Source organism: Typopeltis vanoorti, chromosome 9 (genome assembly GCF_054136105.1).
Source record: "Typopeltis vanoorti isolate ZY-2024b chromosome 9, IOZ_Tvanoo_1.0, whole genome shotgun sequence".
Classification (NCBI taxonomy): Eukaryota; Metazoa; Arthropoda; class Arachnida; order Uropygi; family Thelyphonidae; genus Typopeltis; species Typopeltis vanoorti.
The window spans coordinates 142,605,672-142,629,887 of NC_143557.1; the positions used below are offsets into that span (position 1 = coordinate 142,605,672).

Sequence of the window (24,216 nt, forward strand, 5' to 3'; positions counted from 1 at the left end):
CAACGTTTTTTCTTGCATACAATATACAACCACAGAGATGTAATTTCTGTAATGGCAAAATGTTACGAAGGCAAACAGGCCGCTAGTTGAATATGCGAAGAAATTAGAAGTGGCTATAGCGCTGATGATTATGTTTGGGATTATTATCAAGGGAAGGAGATTGTTGTAGTAATCTCCCCCCCCCCAAAAAAAAACAAAAAACAGGTGATACCATATTGCAGTGAGTAATTTACCCAGGAATAGTACAAGCATCTTAAGAATGTAGCATTTACAAATTTTTTAGCATAAAATATTCTGTTAATTACGAACCTCAACTTATTTGATAAAAATGCGATGTGGGAGTTCCATTTCAGATTGCTATCGATGGGGAGGCCCAAATGCTTGACTGATTTTGATTTTATTAAATTACAATTGCAATTTTGAATGTCAGCACAATCGTTTCAAGCCATTTTTAGTTATATCGCGATCTAGCTTATCTGTTAAGGTGAAATAATTGTGTTTAGTTTTTTATCGGTATAAATTTTAAGGCCCTTACATATCAGTGTTAATCCGGTTTTTCTAAATCCTCAAGAGTCGTATCGGTGTATTTTAATGTCATATCATCAGCTGACGATATCATTTTGCCAAAAAAAAAAAAAAAAGACTCGCACAGATCCTTTACATGTATTAAATATAGGATGGGTCCTAGCACCGAATCCTGTGGTATTTTATTTTTTTTTTGTGTGCTATTGAGGTCCCATTAACTGTAGGGAAGGCAAATTAACTACGATGTAATAATTTTTAATCACTGCTAGATATAAAAAAACTTTTTGTTAGCCCCCCCCCCCCTCTTCTCCCACTTCTAAAAAAATTTGCTGATAATGTCCAAACTCATCAGAGGAATTACTAAAGACTGGTTCAGATCCTATCTGAATAATAGAAAACAACATACCAGCTACGGCACATTCCATAGCGCAACAAACATAATAAAATACGGAGTTCCGCAAGGATCTGTACTAGGACCCATCCTATTTTTAATATATGTTAATGATTTATGTAAATACAAACTTTTTGGCAAAATGATATCCTTCGCGACGACACGACATTAATATACACCGAAACAACCCTTGAGGATCTAAAAATCGGATTAATAGTGATATGTTAAAAATAAATAAGTGGGTTAGCAATAATGGACTTAACAAGGATAAAACGAGATACTTCACGTTAACAGATAAGCTAGACCACGTTACGATATAACCATAAAATGGCACGAAAAGAAATGCAGCGATATCCACAATCGCAACTGTAGCTTAGTCCAAAAAAAAAAAAAAAAAAAAAAAAAATCAGTCAAGCATTTGGGCATCCATATCGATAGCAATATGAAGTGGAACTCCCACAGCACTTTCTTAACAAATAAGTTTAGGTTTATAATTAATAGAATGTATTATGTTAAAAAATTTGTAAATGCAGCATTCTTAAGACGCTCGTACTATTCCTGGGTAAATTCCTCACTGCAATATGGCATCACCTGTTGGGGTGGAGATTATTACAATGTTGGGGTGGAGATTATTACAACAATCTGCTTCCATTAATAAGAATACAAAACAGAATAATTAGGGCCAGAACCACTACTAACTTCGCACATTCAACCAACGATCTGTTTGTCATGCATAATATTCTGCCGCTACAAAATAATAATCGTATGATGATACACGGCCGTGCATCCCCTTTACGGGGAGGTACGCACCATCTCAGTCTCCCCAAATTTTATTCGGGCTCAGGAACAGCTGAAGAACCAGACCTATGGCTGGGTCAGTATTCCTGACTTTAATCCGTGTGTGTTCACTGGACCGGTTTGCGGGATGAAAAACCCCAGATAAACTGGCGGAAAAAACCCTGCTGTCCACGCCCAAGACCGGCTAACTTGGCTATGGCTGAGGAAAATCCTTAAGCTCCTCGCGTCGTCGACGGGAATCGAACCTAGGACACTCCTTCCCCAGGCATGTGGTTGCGAAGCGCACAGCCACTAGGAAAACCGCGCGGACTTGTTATTACAGAAACTCTGTCTCTATGGTTGTCTATTACTGTATATATGTGAAAAGCAACGCTGAAAGTTTCTTGGTATATAATGTAGACTACGGATTACGCTGCGGCCGGAACACGCTGGTAGTTCCCAAGGCAAACGAAGAAAATTTTTCATAAATCCTTCGAACGCCTAGCGACAAGCAGCTACAATAAACTCCCAAATGAAATCAAATCTCTAACCTCGGCTTATGCATTCAGAAAAAGATGGAGAGACTACGTCATGGGACTAAACAATGTTGACAGTTACTTTAAACGTATAGTACATAAGAGATCATTATAACTCGCATATCACGTCCGATTAAGGCACTAATATACTAACAAGTTCATTCACTTAAGAGACTAATAGATTAACATGGACATGAAATCAAACCGTGTAAGGTGAGCCCTCATAGATGCGGTCACTGGACTCGCAGTGACTGTTTCGAACTAATTAATTCCCTGGTAACCAGTATGGCTACGGCCCTTGGTTACACATAAATACACAACTAACTTACTTTATCATTAAAACCAGTAACTTATTATAAACTACGAAAACTCTCCGAAATGCATTCTACTCTATTTGTATATAAAAGGAAACATTTATCAACTGTAACAAAATAAATAGCCAAAAATAAGTGTAATATTACCAACAGGAAATGATAGCAATACTTGAATTGCGTTGTATAATATATTGTACACTGAATTGCATAATATAAATATCTTGTATACGTGATGCGAATGATAAACTGTTAATAAAATGGACAGATCCCGGAGGTGATAAGAGCGTTTTAACCACGGTGTTTTCTGATCGAAGATCGGGCCAGAGGATCGGCTGCTAAGTGGGAGGATGAAACCTTCTCCTTTGGGGAAGCGAGAAAGAATGCGATGTTTTGCCATAAATTCGAGAGCGACAAATGCGCTTCACAAAATTGACGTCGGCAACGCGTACTTGTGGCGTTGTCGCCGACATGTCACCGTCTGACAGGGTTTTTTGTGCGCTCGTGTCAGCCGGCTAAGGTTTCGGAAGCGGCCCTCTTCCTTCCTCTCCTTCCCCCGGAGCTAATTACCGGGCGGTGATATAGGAAGATTTTAATGAGGGCTTATGAAGAGCAAACCGAGGAAATTAAGGCCAAAAATACACCTCCGCGTCCTTTTGCCTAACATGGACTCATTGCTATGCATCCGGTCCGAGGTCAATTTACACACCCCCTTCTGCAAAACCAATGAACACTTTGTAAGGGCACGTACTTCACACACCTCACAAAAAGCCGACGGAGCGTTTGACCTTACAGACACACAGGTGACATCCAGGCAGGGTTCACAAAAAAGTTTATTGTTATTAATGAAAGTTTAGGTCGATTAGGGAATGGCGATGGGAGATCACTTTGGCCCAACAAGTGCTTATTCCCCTCCCTCCAAACTGACTTAAAGTACTGCAACTTAAAGAACCGGGGGGGGGGGGGATAATGATGAATTACCAAAATTGTTGATGAAACACACGAATCAATCCGTGAAGCTTAAGAAAAATACACGGAAGCTTGGAATAGGTTTCCGCAGCTCACAAAGTGCTCCAACAGAATACCGTGCAACGAGAGCGCACGAAAAGTCTAGAAACATTGAAAAAATGTCTTTTTTAAGCGATGTGTTAGCTACATTTTTAAATAAGACTTCAATTCTTTTGAAAGGGAAGAGTTTCTTCTGCCCAAATCAGAAACTCTGAAGCAAGTGCAAGATCGAAGGACTCCCTTGTATCGACGTTAATCTTCATACGCTCCGTCAAATACGAAGAAACAAAATATTTCATCTGCGAACGGATCTTGAGATCAAAGAAAGCACACTGCGTGCGCCTATTATTTGAAATCGCGACTAACACATTATTTTAAAAGAAATTTTCCCCGTGTTTGGAGGCTTTTCGGGACACCTTGTGATTCCCCAAAGTGTTCAAGAAGTTCCGAAAGTGTGCTTTTACTTTCATAGGAATCCGGTTTTCTATGAAATCGTGATTACTATTAAAAAACTGCAGACGGGCTTACTGAGCTTAAAAATGAAGATGAAGATCAAAGTATGCTGACGAAGATTTAAAAGTACCGATTTTACTCAAAAAGTACTAGTTCACCTCAAAATATTACCGATGAAGCTTAGAAAGTACAATTGAGCTCCAGACATTAACGATGTTCCAAAAGTACAGCTTAGGAAATACAGATAAGGCTCATAAAGTTCCGTTAATTCGATGCCACTGCATTGATTCTCGGAAAGTATCAATGCAGTAGTATCAAAGTATCAAAGAGCGTCCTTATAGTCCTTATAAGGACTGGCTTAAAGGGGCGAAGCAAGAATGCTTTTCATCTTCTCCGTTATCTGTAGAGGACAGTGTAGGGATAAGGTGTTATTGAGCTATTAATTAAAGCTCTGATCATGGCAGGAGGGTAACAGCAATAGCCGAGCCTCAGTTAGAACTTCATTGACTACAGCATTGCCATCCATTACCCTCCAAGAGTATTGGATTGAATGAATCAATCACCACATCTCAAGGTCCATCAAAGAGCGTATGAAGTATTAAAGAGTGTATAGAAGAAAGTACTATGCTACTCACGGGTGGCTCGTGCATAGGCACTGCGGAACTGCAGCACCCCCAGTTTTTCTCGATATATTTATTTATATTTGCTTGTAATATTTAATTTTATTATCAACAATCCCATACAATTCTCTTATTTTATATAAAAAATAATAAAAATCCATCTTGTAGCACTCAGGAGGGCGAACGACGTTAGCAGCACTGTGTTTACCACAGTGTCATATTGCTACGCGCGCAAGCATATGCACGTCATAGTGAGATGCGAGCTATTAGCGTAATGCGGCACTGTCTGTCGCGCAGTTCCACTGTTGTTTAAATGCAGTTTGCGCCAGGTAGTAGAGTGTTCGTAGTGCTTATCGTGTTTACTCCGTCTCTTTAAATATTTGGACATTACAATTAAAGACATAACATTTGTTATAGTTTTTATTTTAGAACATTATTGGGGTTATGATAATGGGTTTTATTTTTAAGTAATTTTGAATTATACCAAACTGTATAATTTTATCGATAATAAACAATATTTTTTCATATTTAATTTTTTTAATTTTTTACCAAAATTTTGATATTTTATCCAAACACGTATACACTGTACTTACAGTGTGTATGTATATTTCGAAAGTTGAAGCACCCCCCACGATTTCAAGCCACGAGCCGTCACTGATGCTACTCTTTGGTATGGTACTTCTGGGATAGAAATACTAATGAAGCTCAGTATATATATCAAGTATTTATTGAATTTAAAAGTATTTCTTAAACTGTAAAAGTACTGAATCAGTGCTAGAAGTGATTCACCATTTTTATCCAAAAATCTAGAACTGATTCAGTGCTAAAGTATGAAGCACTTTAAGATTTGTGGATTCAGGTTCACTGCTAATCAGGATCCACTTCCTCCAGTACACACACACACACACACACACAAATCCCACTTGATTTACAGTAATAAATTATAATGAATATTTGTACTTTCCGGATGCTTTTAAATCGCGGACTTACGGCCGTATCTCATCGGCTGATGAAACACGACGGGTCTAAAAGTAATAAAAATTAGGCAGCAGCTAAACAGCGCTGATGTATTTTGAAAAGCGGTGACGGATCGAAGGTTTTGACATTCAGATTCTCATAAGTAAATATTGCAGTCGTGAAAAATCCGATGTTTCCACTGATTCTCCATCTCCCTCGAGCACAGCATCCTCCCTCAGGTATTATCTGCGATCTTTCTTGCATCGCCCTTACTGTCGGTGCCCTGAGTCACATCGCATTTATTTTCTTCCCTCTGCCGGAAGTCTGACAACCGGAAGCATGGCCTAGTGTCTTTGGCCTATTTTTGGCAAGAGACCCGCAAGGTTTTTTTGGACGTAGTCAGTGTTACGAGGGGTGGCGAGTTGCTGATATCACATTTAGCTTACACGCAGATAACATCAACAGAACACCAAGCTACTTTAACGGCGAATCCTAAAAGCCATCCCAGTCCACTCCCCCTTACACACGCGATTAATGTTGGTAAGTAGTTGAGAGTTTATGCAGTCGCTTAATCTGGGGGTTTTGGTTAAGTAATCCGCAGAATTTTTGGTAAGTAATTGGCTGATAAAAGAGATGAGTTTGATGAAGGGATTCGTTGCTGGAAGGAGATATGAGAAGCAGGACAGTTGTTCATGAGCGGAGATTGACAGCCGGGTCTCAAGAAGAATAAGATGGAATTTAAAAAAAGTGCCAAATTGTTGGCGCTTCGTCTCCTAAAGTGAGATTCACCTGCGGCCAGCAAACTCAACACAATTTCTGATGGAAAGTGAAAATATGGAAATAAACGGGAGAGGGCGCTAGTTGAACACAAGAACGAAGTAACAACCATCTCTAAGTAGCGAGAGTTTACCAGTTGAAGGTGGCGGTTCATAAAAATCAAAACTCCTTTTTGCGTCAATAAATTGTCCTCACCACGTGGTTGGATTAGTGTGTCAAAATGACCTTTTTAGGATAGACGCGATTAACACGGTGAACCAACATTGTTCCTGCCGTAAATCACATTACCGGGATAAAAGTACACTCCGAAATAGGAGGAAGCTGACCCTTGGCAGAAATCCATTCCGGGAGTATCATTAAAAAAAAAAAAAAAGAAGTATACAAAGGCGCCGCCTAGCGGTAACATTACGATGAAAGTTCCTTACCCTTTGTGTCCAAAAGCAAACTGAACGATGCAAATATAAACATTACGATGTCTGTTTGTGTGCTTTTTTTCTTTTTTTGGCAGACGTCATAGCGAGAGGGGGGGGGATCATTTCTTTGGCTTACGAAGTCCCACAAAACATCTTACATTGCTCGCATGCCCTGCGTCTGCTTTTCTTTGCTTAATGTCTTCGAAACCGAGCTCGCATTGAAAAAGTGCGGGTTGATGTGAGTGGCATCTGTGTTATCCGTACCGGAAGGCCCGTCAAGACGCGCGTGGTATGTTAGCGTGCGATAGCGAGAGGGTGCATCAACTGTGACGAATCTCTTGCTGCAACTGTGGCGGGCGAAGAAATCTCACTCGATTTCCCCTCGGATAAATCAGCGTCTGATGATGGATTCCCCGTGGGAAGGTGGACACTCCCTCGCGGAATATTTGCGTGTGTTGTCTGGTGGCGGATTGTCACTTTTGGCACGAGCTGGCGTTTGAGCAAGAGAGAGAGAGAGAGAGAGAGAGAAGAGTCTTCGCTGCATGTGGCTGAAAGTGATACAGGGAGCGAAAAAACCTGCGGCCTGGATGGCGGCAAGGTAACGGAGCGAAGAACCGTTTCGCCATCACGAACCTCCCTGTTCTCCGCCCCTCCATTTAGCCACATGGCAGCGCTAATTTGCATTTCTCCCCCCCTCCCCACTCTTTCGGAGCAAACGCACTTTTTGCGCGCTTCCTGTAATGCAACCCCCTCCCTCTCTACCCACACGCACCGCAAAAAGAACGAAAATGCCAGCGGAGAAAGACGGAAGAGCAGCCTGTTGGCGGCACTTTCACGAATTCACAAAACGATGAAGGAATATCAAACTCTTTGCGCCACCCCCCCTTATGTTTATTTCTTTTCTTCCCTTTTCTTTCCTTTATATGTTTTTCCGTCTCTCACTCTTTCATGACTTTTCTTTTATTTTTCATGTTTCTTGATGTGTACATTTTCTTCTTTCTCCACTTTTCCTCCCTCTTCTCTCATCTCCTTAGTCTCCCCGCCCTCCTCTGTAGGTACGTGTGCAGCTCAGTTAGAACAAACTTTGGTTATAAAGACCGAAAATGATTTCAACTTTCCACACATCAATGACTTCTGCAATGTTAAACTAAACAGTAAAATAAATACTTTTGCAGATGATGCAGTACTCATGTTCTCTATGGACACAGCCGAACAAATGAAAACCATCGTGAATGCTGATCTTTTAAAAGTAACAAATTGGTTCCAGTCAAACAAACTCAGTCTGAATATCTCAAAAACTAAATACGAAACATTTTAACTTGCGAAATACAACTGGAAAAATGAACTTCACTCACAATTAAATTTGCACGATTGGAATTGCAGGACAAATTCAAATTGCAACTGCGAGAAAATAGAAAAAGTCAGCGTAATAACTTACTTGGGATTAAAAATTCTCAGTAATTTAAGCTGGAAACCGCATATCACCGATGATGTAAATAAAGTAAGGATTTTGTTAAACAGACTTTACTACCTAAAAAACGATTCTTAAATTTAAATACGCTAAAAATATTATAATCTGCCTGGATTCAAAGCGCATTACAATCTGGTATATTAAGTGGGGGGGGGGGGATCTATCGCACTACACTGAAACCTTTAGTTCATTACTTAATTCTGAGTCGAATTACTTTATTCGACTCAGAATAAAGTAATTAAAATCTTAACTAGAAACAAATACAAGGATGCCGCAATGTGTAATAAATACACCACACTAAACATGCGGCCCCTTAGATATTTATACGCGTATAGGGTACTATTATTCATCAAAAACGACAACGAATACGTAAATATCAAACGAGATACTTTCCACAGTAGACATAAGGGCCTAAAATATTTAGTTCCGAAAGCAAATAAAGAAGCAACACGCAAACATTATACTTATTTAGCGCCAAAGGTATTCAACACGATACCTTTAACAATAAGAAATGAAACAAACAAATACAAAACTCTAATCAAAGAGTATTTATTTTCCCACAGAAATGAGGAAGGTCTGTTCAAAATAATTGTATAAACGATTGGTTTTTAGCATATTTGTATTCAAAGATCCAGTCTCATGTGTAAAACGTAAACTTTAAATGCCTTTTAACTGCTTTGTTTTATTTTGTTCCTAATTAATTGTTATGCAACTTTTTCTGTATGATGAAATTTTATTTTATTTGCGATTTTATTATATAATTATATTATAATAATATGTATATTATATGAATGTACATATGTGTATTAATGATGATGTATTACTTAAATTTTCGTGACTTTATGCATATCGTAACCCGAATGAGCTGTTGCTCGTAGGTTACACATACGATTGTTCAACATTTTGTACTATTATAGAAAGCTTACAAATAAGTTTTACTAGTGTGTTAGTGTGTTAACTCGGATTCGATTCCCATCGTAGTAAGAAACACGTTTTAAAAGCCTTAACTTAAGGCGAATTGCCAGATCTTAAATGAAGGTGGAGGGCGAATTGTTATGCAACTTTTTCTGTATGATGAAATTTTATTTTATTTGCGATTTTATTATATAATTATATTATAATAATATGTATATTATATGAATGTACATATGTGTATTAATGATGATGTATTACTTAAATTTTCGTGACTTTATGCATATCGTAACCCGAATGAGCTGTTGCTCGTAGGTTACACATACGATTGTTCAACATTTTGTACTATTATAGAAAGCTTACAAATAAGTTTTACTAGTGTGTTAGTGTGTTAACTCGGATTCGATTCCCATCGTAGTAAGAAACACGTTTTAAAAGCCTTAACTTAAGGCGAATTGCCAGATCTTAAATGAAGGTGGAGGGCGAATTTTCTTTGATGATAATTCCACCTACAAAAGTTGCTTAACCCGCATTAGGGTGCAGCATTTCGACAAAAATTTCAGCCCTTTTAAGAAAGTTGTGGAACCGTACGAGATCCTCAAAACTGTACAATTTCGGAAACACAGAAGGAAGCTCGATCCAGAAGACAGCAATACAAGCAAACACAATCATTCACGACCCTTTGACTATTGATACGGTTTCAACTCCGTTAAGAGCTCAACCAAGAAGCTGAACATCGTCTATCAGACGCCGTCATAAACTCTGGACTGTTTCCAGTGATGTGCCGTTTGTTTGCCAATGTTTTTTGTATTTAAATTTTCGATGTTTAATTCTGCTACATAATTTGATAAATTCTTTGAACTACGCAACTACACGTATTTCTACACACTTCTGTTAAGTCACATCCGCCGATTTCGATTGACAAATCTCCATATTTAGTAAAATTCTTTGCTGTGATTATTATTACTAGTAGTAGTATTTATTCAGGAGCCATAAAAGGATGCTAACAGCGAGACCTTCTCCAATTAACCAAATTAACATTTATTTTTGAATATAAATGTATTTTATTCTTTTATTTATTGATGTTTTCATTACAACTGCTTCAGGCTGAGCTGTTGAGAGCACCGCTATGTTTTAAAGATTTTTTTAAAACATGAATGCCATACACGAAATGTTGTGAACATGCCATTCGTTAGCAGCAGCCTGAGCAGACTAAAGTTAAACCATCGAGAAACCCAAACCTGCAAATTTTAAGTGAGTTCAACCCTCGATTAAGCGGTGTGCTGGTCTTCCAACACACTGCTTATTCGAGTCAATTCAGAGACAATTCAAGTGAACAACATTTGAATTGCCGTAGTGTTCTTTAAGTCTTACATTCTTTCGTTTTGCTATTTTCGTTTCTAAAATTAATTTTCTAGATTTAATGAGGAGCGTATTTGTAGCTTATTATTGAGGCTTTCTGTCCATCAATATTTTGAAAACAATTCTTCAAAAATAGACCACACACGCACAGCGAAAAGTGCACGAAACCAATTCTAACGGGTTCCGAGTATTTGCAAAGTTATTTGCAGGTGTTGCGAAGATAAGCTAACATCAGATTTTTCTTCTTCTTCTTCTTCTGGAAGGATCAATTCATCCTAGATGGATCAACTTACCTTTCTGAGATGGCCAATCTTAGGCGAAGCTGGTGCTTATTTCTTTCTGCTGGTGACTCGCCGATGTCTTTTGTACCACCAATTGCAATCCATCCAACGAGACTCGTCACTCCTAACGTAAACTTAACCTCAACAACTGCCTTCTGTCACAGCTCTCGAAACTACACCCTAAAGGAGTCTTCGGCCATAACAGTGGCGGAAGAAACCTTTCATTGAATGTCATTTCTACCGCGCGTGCATCAGAACTGGTATTCCATGTCGAAGAATGCCAAACCTTGAATTCCCATCCCGTTTGTTCTACTTTGGTTCAAAATTTCCTTGCCAGACCACGTTGCATTCATTGGCTGTTTCTGCTACTCTCTAAACCCTAATCCACTCAGTCTGGCGCCTCTCTAACTATCTATCTATCTCTGAAGTTTCATTTTCTGTACGTCAAATACCAAACACTGAGAATAAATCCAGTAAAGCTTTCGACGTTCAGAACTCAAGTGGCTTCTCCAATTCCGCTGATTCAGCTGATAGGGAAGCCGAGGTGTTTGTCATCAGCAATGGCCTAACACAGACAATCCATCTACAAACCAGAATCCTCTCACAGTACCATTTACTTAGCCAGTTCTTCGAGTATACTCCAGATGTTGAATTCTGGGTTTCGCGTCCTTTAGTTATCATCGCCGTGTCAGATGAGATGACCTTTCTTCTCTTCCCCTTCTTGGGATGATCACTGTTTTTGTTCTTCTGACCCAGATACTTGCTGAAGAAATAATTTTTACTGAATTAAAGCTTTCAGACTCCATTCCAACCAAGCGCTCAAATCTTTTTCCAATAAGTGAGTCAAGGCAGTCTAAGGGGGAAAAATCAACATATCACAAGTGACCCAAGACCATAACTTCAACCTTTGTATCCAATCTACACTGCAGTTCACAACAGCTGTAAAAGATCCAACTTAAACTGCAGAAAACTTGCATCCTACTCAATGGAATCGAGTTGTTGGACTGCAAGTCTTCGGACTCCTTGGAGGTGTCACGAATAACATTAATAAGCATCTGCTGGTTGACATCCACATGCAATTTGTTCTTCTTCTTCTTCTTCGTCTGCACTACAGTCCCACGTAGGGCCTTGGCCTCCCATTTTTGGGTTTCATAACTCACAACGAGGCGGGGTCGTTACCCCCACGCTCAACCATGTGTAACTGTCTGCGAAGCGTGGTGTTCTTAAGACCGGTTTGCGGGAGGAAAAACCTCAGCTAAACTTAAACTGGAGAAAAAAAACCTGCATCCACGTCCAAGACCGGTTAACTTGGCTGTCTGAGAAAGATCCTTAGCTCTCACGTCAGCGACGAGAATCGACCGCAGGACACTCCTTTCCTAAGCCATTTAGCTTTGCATAAAAACTGAACTAATTTCTCAGCACCCTTTTTCATTCCATCGACTTCTGTTTTGTACACGAACCTACTTCCTTGCGCTATTCCCTCTAAAGACTACACCGTCCAGCTGTTTTCAAGAAATATATGAACAGATTTCTTCTTTAATACTTGTTCTACACAATATCCTCGTGTTTTGTGGTTGCTGGCTTGTGTGTGTGTGTGTGTGTGTGTGTGTGAGTGTCAAAAGTTACAACATGTGTAAACATGTTGTAACTTTTGACACTCGTTTTTTTTTTTTTATTACCAAACCCACATAAGCTATTCGATAGAGTTTTTTAAATAGCATAACTTTGTTGTGATATTTTTCGTTTTTCAAGTAGAGTCGTCGCAGTTTTTTTTTTTTTTTTTGCTTCGTGTTATAACTCTATTGCTGTTGGAAAAACGATTTCAAAAGTTGCAGTGTGATATCGTACGGAAAATGAAACTTTAAACACCTAATTAAAAATGATAAAATTATATAGAACAGAAAGGCAAATTATGTTAAAAATATTAACTATTTAAAACTATTGCTAATACTTTATAATTTTGAATAATATAAAAAGTTTTAAAAGTAAACCTTTTTATAAAATTAATATTATTTATATAAAATAATTGAATTATATAAATGACTGTATAGATATTAACCCCGTGTGGTGGCCGGGATAAGAATAGTCCGATGTAGCTCATGCATGTCGTAAGAGGCTACTAAAATGGGTATCCAGGGAGGTTAATGGATGGCAACGCTGTAGCTAATGAAGTTCTAACTGAGGCTCGGCTATTGCCGTTACCCACTTGCCATAATCAGAGCTTTATATAGCTCAATAACATCTTATCCCTACACTGTTCTCTACAGATAACGGAGAATATGAAAAGCATTCTTGCTTCGCCCCTTTAAGTCAGTCCTTTTAAGGACTTTAAGATGACTGCATAGCAGTGTTTCCCATGGTGCGCATACAACAGTCCTAAGGAGAGATCATACAGAAAATCGGAGCTACAGAAAAACTGTTATGAATCCAAAACGAAATGATTGTAATTAATACGAGGAATTGAGATCAGAAACCAGGGAAGGGATATCGGGTTCAATATTCGAAAGTTTAATACGAAGATTCATTGGCACGGAGGAGTCTAAACTCGCACTACGATGTTAAGAATGCAATACAGATACAACGCAAATAGATACTTTCTTTGAATGCTATTTCCCACAGAGCTTGAATTGCAGAATTAATGCTCGACCGGAACGATGCTAGTGTGGGTGTTCGTATGCGGTTTTCGGGAATTCATCGGAAGTCAACTCCACGAATGTTTCTTGCTCTGAATCTTCTTCTTCCCTCGCATCTGCTGTCCGGCACAGGAAAGTATTGACAAACCCCATTTTGTAAGCTTTTCCAGGTGTTCTTTCGTATTTTGCAACCAACTGATTTTAAGAACTTTTAAGGACGAGTAGAGTTGAAGCCCTGAAGGGATCAGAAGTAACCAAATTCACACACTGCTGTTCCAGGCGTTTAATAATCGCTCCTGTTTTATCTCCACAAGGAAAGGGGAAATAAATTCACCTTTCAAGGATAGACAGCGGTTGTTCAGATGATGAAGCCACTTCAGCACCAGAGCAAGAGCGAAGCTGTGAATATTTGTTTGGGAGTTAAGAACTTCCTCAACTCTCCACACTTAAAATACTCATCAATAATATTTTATTTAAAATACTTATGATTTAGGTTTTCTAGAAAAAGCAAGTAAGACTTATGGCTAAGATTTACGCTTTCATTTTGCCACCCTTAATTCTTGAAGTGTGTGTCAAAAGTGTCATTTAGGACGTGCAGAATCACCCCTACACTTGGTTACTTTGTTCTTCAATAGAGCAACGCAATAAGTTTTTATATAACGAAACTTGTGGTGAATTCATCACTGAAAAACACACGTACTAACCACAGTAATGACTTTTTAATTCGTAAATGTTTCACCCCAAGTATCTTGGGACATCATCAGTACAGGAGTTCAAACAATACCAGGAATAACATAAATGCTCCTGCAAATTGTCTTACTTTGGACAGACAGGTAGGTCTGTTCAGAAACACATCTCGGAACATCAAGACCACATTCGTCTTTTCAAACCACAGAAATCTTGTCTCTCCCAACACTGAGTTGAAAACCCAAACCATAGGATTCATTGGAGAAGTCGAAACTTTTACACAGATCTTTATATAAAGATAAACGTAATTTTTTTTTCAGTTATATTTAATTTACTTCTATAACACGTTACTGCACACGCATATTGAGATTCCATTGTAATCATGCGCCCTAACTGTATGTTATTCCAATTATTGTTTGAATTAACTGTACTGATGATGTCCTTTGATACTTGGGATGAAATATTTACGAATGAAATAATCATTACTGTGGTTAGTACGCGTGTTTTTTAGTGATAAAAGCAATGTGTTGTACGTTCGGTATTCTCGGAGAAGTGGCTCTTGGCATTTCCTTCCATTGCCGATTCGGTCGCAAAATTTCGCTGACGAGGTTTACGCGAAAGCCGGACTTCGAACCGGAGAACGTGCTGAGTTTCAGACACCTCGGGGGTGTTTATCTGCACCATTTCAAGGAATAACCGAGGTGTCTCTTTCATGGTCATCCATCACGACGTTCATCGCATGATAGAGTCACGTGATCTTCCCACTTTAGCGCAGAATTTGTCTTATCTCATTCCTTTCCCTTTCCGGCCCCTCCGTCTTCCCTCGCGAGCGGCGACGGGATGCATTATGGAGCAGGACAGTGTTTATCGCCATCTGTCGGGCAAAAGTAAACCGTCAAATACGGGACCACCCACAAAACCTTTACCTCGGCCCGCAGACAGAGGTGCCCATTGTGCGCGATGTAAACTACGATGTAGTGACCACCTCCCTCCGGCGTGGGGGAGGGGGGGGGTTGGGCATTAAAGTCGATCGTAACTCATGCCGTCAGGTCTGGAGATCGCCTGTCGACACTAAGAGAGATGACGGGAGGATGGATCCCGTTTGGATCGGTGGCTTCCGTCGGTCTAAGGTCAAATTGTTTAGCTACATTCGGTAGCTTGCGCGTGAGAGAGTGTGCCTCGTGACGGCTCGAGAAAGTGGGGAAATGCACGCGAATAAAAGCGGATTTATTTAGTATCGTGGCGCTCCAACCCCCCCCCCCCCCTGAGATTAATTCTCCGGGTGCACTGTGAAGATAAGAATACTCTTTGGTCAGTCATCATCTTAGATATTTCTGTAATGTTGTGGTATTGGGGAGGATGTTGCATCGTGCAAAAAACAAGCATGCTGAGGTAGAATCGTCAAAAACATTCCTCATACGAATTTAAGAGCAAAGAGGCTCAAAAAACTTTCACCAAAGTCAAATTTGTGAGCCACACAGCTTGTCAGCGACAATAATTTTTGGATGTATTGGAAGCAAAGGACCTTTCCGAACATTTTTTGTGGTAAAGCCATTTTCATCACCGTAGTAATGAAAATTTTCCGAAGACTTGCTTGCAGCTGCCTTTGATGCCTTTTTCGCACTTCTAGCAATCTCCCCATTAGTGGGCGAATCATAACGCGAATTAAGTATTTTGATCATTCTTATTTACGTCCGCATAACCACCAGTCCATGTTGCTCGGAGGTACCAATCAGACTAGCTTCTAATATTTACATTTCGTCACCAAGATGGACTATTGGGTGGTTGACATTGGGATCGACTTGATAGACAAAGTGACCTTTGAGTTCCAGTGGTCGATCTTCTTTTCCGTAGAAACCGAAATTGTGCCGTAGTGTCCTGATGCCCACCTAAACACTGATGGAATCTTTGAACTGGAGATTGATCACTTCCATATTGAACTACCCAGAATTCCGTTCGTCTTTGATCCCTTGGTGTCTTCCAATGCATTCTTCCTGGCGCCCTCATATTTCGGTCAAATGATGACAATGTTGATTGGGGGGGGGGGGGGCGAATGTCCTTTATGAAAATTAGTCCTTTACGAATTCACGAATGGATAAAGCACTCGTGTGGCGGCACAGGATGACCTCACCTACCTATCGAAATCCAACCGTTCTTCTCCGCTAACCATGGCAATGAACAGCTGCGCAGCTGACTCTCGGAGTATGCGTTCGCCTTGTCTATCAATCACGTGTGACGTTAGGAATATACGAGCTATGTTTCATTCGTATAAAAATTGGACTGCAAAATATGTCGTCAATCTAAATGCTCAGAATGGAGGGGATATCAACATTAAATCCTTATTCAGTGTTTTGGTGCGGAAAGGGAATGAAGTCCTCGGGATCGCATTTAAAATTCATGACGCACTTGAGAAAGAGCTCACTTGTCAAAGAGTTGGGACTTTCACAGCAACACGTTTCGCTCAAATTACCGCAAGAGATTCTTCATACCGGAAACAAAATCTGCATCTTTGGGACAATGAAAGAAAGCGCGGATACACTCCTGTTAGTGCACACTTTTTTATTCAGAATTCTCATATCTGATCCCGATCACTCTTCGTAACGAATCTATTAATTATCGTTGACTCGATCTTTTACAGGTTTAAGAGCTTCATATTAATGTCGCAGCAAAGAAACGAAAGCCATTGTCCACTGCATTATGGAGACGCCCCACTCCAAGGATGAGGACAGCCAGGATCATCGCATTTGGTGCACATATATGGATTTATTTTTCTTTAATCAGTTTAATTATTTTATTAATGAAGATTTCTTTTTTACTTAATTGTAACAAATATTTCCCATTTATTTATTATTATTATTTTTTTAAAATGAAGTTATTTTGCAAGTAATACTACGATGCCGGCCTGGTCGGCCGAGTGGTGAGCATATCCTACCAAGTTCGCGTCCCGAGTAAGCATGGGGTGTTTGTGATTATTTTTCATACACACAAACACACATTCGAGTTGAACAGAATCACTATGGTAGAATTAGATCCAACCGTCCCGCATCGAGACGAGTCCTTTGCCCATCAGTAGGATCACCATCATCACTTTTACAATTTCAACTCCTTATTGAAATGCGAAAAACTGCATAATAACATTAGCGAACGGTTTCAGGCTAAAGAGATAGGGAATAGTGATCTCGAATACTATGTATAACAGGGTCGAATTCTCCATGCTTGCTGCGCAAGCTCATTACTTGAGAAAGAAGTAATATTTATTTGTTAATAAATGCATGCATTTATAAGCATTCCATTTAGGCTTTTATTTTGTACACAGAAGACATCTTAAACTTGCACGGTAATAATTGAGCTTTGCGTTGTGTATCGAAAGCCGATGCTTGCTCCTCTACTCAATGCTAGTGTTGCCAATTTAGCTCTTTTGGAGCTAGATCTAGCTCTTTTTTTCTTCCCTAGCTCCAAAAGTTTTAATCTAGCACCTAGCTCCTTCAGAACTAGTTTCAGCTCTTTTTAGTTGTTTTTATAACTTACCGTTAAAGAAATTGTTTTAAAAATTTTCCAGATGTTCGCTTTTGATAAGAAATTGTATTATACGTTTGGTACGAGCATCGTACACGTTTCAAATGCATGATGACGTCAGTCAGTCACGTGGCCCAACAGTCACAGTCTGCCATTTTGTCGTTTTAAAATTGATAGCACCGCTTTAAGTTAGTCTTTGCACAGTGTTCTGGTTAGTAGTTACGATAGCGAGTGGGAAGGTTTCAAAGATTGATCGTAATTCGTTGCCGTAAAGAGTTGTATACCCTTCTTTAAGAATGAGCAAAGAGATAAAGCTTACAAGCAAAAATTTAGGAGGGAGTGGTTGCAAATGGGAATTTTTAGTAAGTGGTTGTGTGAAGTTTCTGGTGACGCTACAGAAGGCCACTGCAAGTTTTGCAGCTGTGATCTAGCTGCTAAATATTGTCAGCTTGTAAAGCATAGCGAAACTAAGAAACATCTTGCTGCAGTTCCATACAAGGCTGTTCCTATTACAAATATGCTTGTGAAAAAGTCTGATGAGACCGTGAGCTTTGAAGGTAGGTTAGCATTATTTCTTTGTTGTCACTTATCATTCATTCAACACTTGAGATCATCTAGTAGATCTTTGCAAAAATATCATCCCAGACAGTTAGATTATGCCAAAGATAAAAATGCACCGAACTAAGTGCTCTGCAATTGTAAAGAATATTCTAAGTGAGCATTTCGAAGAAGATCTAATTGCGGTCATTGGAGATGAAAATTTCAGCTTGCCAATAGACGAATCGAATGATATCACAGTGAATAAGATTTTAGGAATGGCCATCATTTATTATAGCAGGAAATTCAACAAAATTATGCATACATTTCTGAACATGGTGGTTCTAGAAAAGTGTGTGACGCTAGTGGTATTGTGGCTGCGCTGAAAAAAGAGCTCTTGACCAAGAAACTGGACATTAAAAATCTCATTGCCATCGGTACAGACAATGCCAGTGTTATGGTTGGTGTCAATAATGGCGTTTATGAACAACTGAAGACATATATTCCCTCCTTAATTTTAATTAGATGTGTATGCCATTCATTACAACTGGCAATGTCTCACACTTCTGCAGAATCTCTCCCAAGAAAATTAGAATTTTTAGTTGCCGAAACATAAGTGGTTTTCATATTCTTCAAGACAAGCAGCATACAAAGAGCTGTATCAAACTATCAACGAAAATGATGCTCCTCTGAAAATTGTAAGCAATTGTGCAACAAGGTGGCTCTCCATTGAGCCTGCAGTAGACAGAATTCTCATCCAGTGGTTGGAATTAAAAACTCACTTCGAAGTCGTGAGTGTGACTGAGAAATGTTACAAAGCTCAAATTTTGTGGGAGATGTACAGATATGAAAGGAATCTATTGTATCTTTTATTTTTGCATCCTGTTCTAGTTCAAGTTCAGGAAGTTAACAAAATTTTCACATCTAACAGTGCAGATAAGATGAGATTATTTGAAGACCTTTCTCGTTTGATTCGCTCTATTGTTAATATGTTAGTGCTACCATCATCCACAGTCGACCCTCCAGAGTCAGAGATTGATGACTATTTGGATCCCGGTCCAAATCTTGATTACAGATTTGAAAGAAAAATTTCAGTTGATGATACAAAAGAAACTAACGCAAAATGAACGAAATCTTAGAAATAGAGCAAGACAGTTTCTTTTTGGTCTCTTCAAACAGCTTAAGCAAAGGTTGCCTGAAAACTTGAATATTTTAAGAATGATGTTTTGTTTTTTTTGTTGACAATACCCTAAAACATATAAAAGAACCTGTTACTTCCATCTTAGAAATAATGCTGAAAACGGAAAAAGATGTTGCTGCTGCTGAATACCAGTACAATACTATCCACTTAAATAAATGGACAAATATAGAAAACACCGAGCTATTCTGGACTGAAGTACAAGAATATAAAGATGCATCTGAAATGAATCCATTTAAAGAAATTGCTTAGCGCGCAATAAATTTATTAATACTGCCAAATTCTAATGTGGAAATTGGACGAATCTTTAGTTCCATGAATGTAGTTAAAACTAAATTAAGAAACAAGATGGAACTGCCAATGCTGACAGCTATTTTGTCAGTCAAGTATGGCATCAGGCGTAACAGCAAGTGCTGTACAGACTATCATTTACCAGCATCTTCACTGAGTAATATTGGAACGATGGCCACGTATAATAAAGCTGAAAATCTAAGTGAAAACGTGGGTGAATTAAGCACAGAAGACCACATGGAAGATGTATTTAGCCACTTATATGCAAGTATCACTTCAACTTGAATAGAGTAAGTAACTTAAAAGTATCAGCTACTACTTTTAAAATTTTAGCTTCAAATTTTTATTTTTAACTCCTTTTTAGCTCTTTTTTTTTTAAGATTTAGCTGTTTTTAGTCATTTTCATTTGGCAACACTAGTCAAAGCTACCTTGGCTTGCTCGGTTGTACGAGCTTCCAGGTCCTCGCTGCAACCCTGTGATTTCATGCACGCGCATAGCCATTTCACATCATCTCACCCTGTTGCTTAAACACGGGCCATACGCAGTCAAAGTAGCTCTAGCCAGTGAGCTTCAGCCAGCCTTCACAAGTGTGCGTGTTGCTTGGGAAAATTAAGTTACGACCAACTTTTGATGACGATGTTATTGACTAGTTCATAAAGAAGAACCGGAAAGTAGAATTTGTATTCAAGTAGCTAAATTGAAAAAGATAGAATATCATTTGTAAAATAAATGATGTATTTGTATGATTAAATGTACATAAATTTCTAAATGTATAGTTTTAAATGGTCAGTAATTCATTATTCCGCTAATCGGACTTCAACCACACCTCTCACTCTCTGAATGATAACAAGAGCATTTCAAGACCAGCATTCGCCCCTGATGTATAAACAACTTCGGATTAAGACAGCACTCTTCTTGTCTTCGCAAAGTGGCTTAAGAAGTAACATCCCCAGTTTTGCAACAGGAATTCTAATAATATTCTGGGAAAATATTATCTGATTTGTGTCTTTCAGGGGCACGCGCAGATGTAACAATCAAAGCTGTGTGTGAAAAATATATGTATTAAGAGATCTCTTCTTCCGTCACTCGACAGTTTATATGTATTGGCTCATCCCACGCTGTGTAATGATTTTAAAAATCCTGACGTAAAAATATCTTTCTCCTTTAAAATTATTTTTTTTTTAAAGAATTATTAAATGTTTAGCCTCTAGAGCAGGGTTTCCAGATGACCTAAGCATTAACTCATCCACGGTGATCAACGCACTGCAGTTTTCAATCACATAAAAGGTTAATAAATCACAAACATCTACTCCGATGACGTTCAGAGGAAGCGCGGAAGGCAATTCGAACGTTGGACTAGGAAGTCACATACGCGTTCCTCACCGGAAGTAGCAAAAACGAGAAGAACGACGGAAATGGAACTCTTTAAATTTTGTGTTTTGTTTTCACGAGTTGGTCGGTCTCATACAGAGGGGAGAAGGTTTCAAGTTCGAAACAAACAAAGAATTTAACCCCAGAATTAAGTCGAATCAGAACACCGAGTGGAAGTTTGAAATGTCCCACTTGGAAGAAGACGCAAACAAATAGTAGAACAGGAGCCAAAAGTGATTCCGACAGCGCAACTGAGGACAACAGACTTTGAATGTGGTTTCATTGGTGGGAGATATTTTAATGCTCAGTTTTGCTGACTGTTGTATGGACGAAGGCAAATACAGAACGACTTTATTTATTTATTTTTCTTAAATTACACAAAACGCTTTGGCAGCAACTAATCGTTTCGAAAATATACTTAATACGTGTATTAATCAGTAAATAAGTCTATTTTATCCATTTTAATATCACTTAATCCATGTTAAAAGCATAGGTGTGTGAGAGACAGAGAGACGAGTAATCATGGAGATAACAATCTTAATTTCCTAGTCTGATGATTAACATGTTGAAGAGCATATTTGACAACCCTTTTTTGTTGTTTAACTGGAATTGCTAACGCAAACGTACATTAAAAGTTTTTCCCTGAGATTTTAATTAACTTTTATGATCATTGAAAAACGAAGATCGTTTTTTGATGTCCCTAATTATATCAAAGAATTCTTAAGGCGTTTTTTTACTAAGTGGCATTGTGAAAAAACCTCGCGGAAAACCTATGAAGATGCTCAAGTACTTATTTAGTCTTCCTTGCTTGGAGAAAAATAACATCTTCTTAAATCCCCTTAATTTGCATAAAAAAAAGTAGGCGCCCACGACAGTTGGATCCACAATAGGTGAACAAACTTTTTTTTTTTTTTTTTTAATGTTGGGTCCATATTCGAGAGGTTGGCTAGTCAACCTATAGTACTTTAGTACCGTGTATGGGTAGTGGGATGGGAAAGGAGGAACTTGTTGACATTCGATTTAAAAACATGTATATTCCTTGGGAAATACATCAGGGGGGAAGACTGCTCCACAGTACAGCAGTAGCAGGGATGAAGGAGGAGGAAAAGAAACTTGTTCTGTGGGTTTTGAGGTGTACTGTGAAGGGAGGTGGCCGTACGTGTTCCAATGGGTTTAGTACAGAGTGGGAGAATTATTGGTGCTGTTTCTGATGAGCATTTTCCATGAAAATATTAGTAGAATATACAAATTGCAGAGACTAAACGTCTATGTGAAAGTGGGGGAGTGAGTGGGTAAGAGGTGGATCATTTATCAGTCTAATTGCTCTCCTCTGTATTGAGTCAAGCATTTTGAGGCAGCTTTTAGGAGCCCCACTCCAAATGTGAGAACAGTATTCAATAGCTGGGCGGTTCTGCGATTTGTATAAGGTTAACAGCTGTTTAGAGGTGAAGTAACGTCTTGAGCGAAAGAGAGAGCCTAGATTTTTGGAAGCTGAGGATGCAACAGTTGTGATGTGTTTAATGCCAGGAGAGACCTGATGTCAAGGTAATTCCGAGAAGAGGCATTTCGTGTTGTCCGTGAATTTGAGTGTTATCAAAAACAATGGTGAAGGGATGTGAGAAATAAGACAGAACTAGGTGTTACTAGCGTTGAAGAAGTTGACGAGGTTATCTGAGCCCGTCGGAGGATGTCTTGGAGGTCCGAATTAAGGGAAGTTGTGGTTGATGTTCTGTGGGTTGAAGTGAGTTGTGTAGGGAACCTGCATGTTATGATCTAAAGTAGCACTTGCGATAAATTTAGAACTATGCCTGCATATCGTCTTTGCTACATTTCCTTAATCTTTACTCATCTAGTAAGGATTAAAGAAGAAGGAACTTATTGATATTTTCTTTGAACAGCTGAAAGTTGTTCATGAGAAAGAAGCTGTTCCATAGAATGGAAGAGAAGGTTCGGTCGGTCTGACCATCGATTGTAAAAGGATGTTAAGCAGCCGCTGCTTGTGTTGCAGCACAGTTAGTGGCAAGTGAAGGAATGATGGAAAACCAGTTTTTGTAGAGTAACGCCCACCTGTAGAAGAGATTGAAACAGAGTCCGTGAAACACTGGTCGAAGAGCGAGTCGGTGAGGTATCAGCTGACGCGATGCTTGACATTTTGAGCCGGAAAAGACTAGAAGTGAATGTCAGCCTGAGGACAGAGAGAGAGAGAGAGAATTTTTTTTTCGTAAAAGAGAAAGTGTAATAAGCCTTTTTTTCTAATGTTGTATTGGTTTAATTACAATTTTCAGTTTTATCGCACCAACAACAATTTGACTTTCAAGCTTTCAGACACCAATAACAGCTCGTGTTTCATCCTTCCTTCTAATTTTTAAGTTTCACTGCCATCTTAACACAGCATATGATCTCTTTTTTTTATTTGTTTCAGGGTCAACCACTTCATCGACCTGGACAGGAATGCGATATCAACCACCAAATTACGACCGCAAAACTTACCACAGTGTTCCTCCCAGCCGAAACTCCAATTTGGCTCCTTCCAACCCCGTGGACACCGGGATGAACTCCGTTTCTCAGTTCCTGCCTTCCTACCACGACACCAAATACATACTTTGATGTTGTTAAGTACAAGGCCATCAGAGGGCGCTGACAGTAGATGACTTTCCTTCTCCAAGTCCGATGTGATAATAACTCAAAATGAAAAGAAAAGAAATTCGAATGATAATTTCTTCAAAGTTCTTCCCAGATGCGAACAATCTTTGGTGAGCATCCCCAGAAGAAAAATTGTAAGAATTAAGTCAAATAAAACCTCTCTTCCTTTGTGATTGTTACTGATGTAGCTACACCGAGTCACTCGCTTTGATAACACAAAGACGTTTTTATTGGTGAGCGAGCATTTGGGATTCAAACATTTCACACAAAGATGAAAAAATATCAAAAAGTCGCAGGGGATGCAGCTATTTAGCCCCCGAGATTGACTTTTCACTTTCTTATATATATATTAGGATAGACGCTTTAGTTCGTTTGTTGTCAGACTTGATGTAGTTCCTCAATGTGCCGTCGACATCATCATTGAGATATTTAATGTCTCAGGTCGAGACCTCACCAGTAGCGGAGTCGTATTTCGGTCCACCTGCTGCTAGTAATCACGATGCGATAGCGAAACCCAACACTCCCATCCGAGGAATGTTCCTTCT

The 24,216-nt window shown here is 39.1% G+C and overlaps 1 protein-coding gene across 1 annotated transcript in view; it reads left to right on the plus strand.

Moving 5' to 3' along the window:
• The window catches only part of LOC150103642 (forkhead box protein F1-like), a 107,389-nt gene extending 83,545 nt beyond the window's left edge, over positions 1 to 23,844 (plus strand). Inside the window, exon 3 of the mRNA XM_090397714.1 lies at positions 23,451 to 23,844. Within this exon, the coding sequence (XP_090253840.1) occupies positions 23,451 to 23,635 (185 nt within the window). The 3' untranslated portion in view covers positions 23,636 to 23,844. The remainder of the gene's footprint in view (positions 1 to 23,450) is intronic.
• The last annotated feature ends 372 nt before the right edge of the window (positions 23,845 to 24,216 follow it).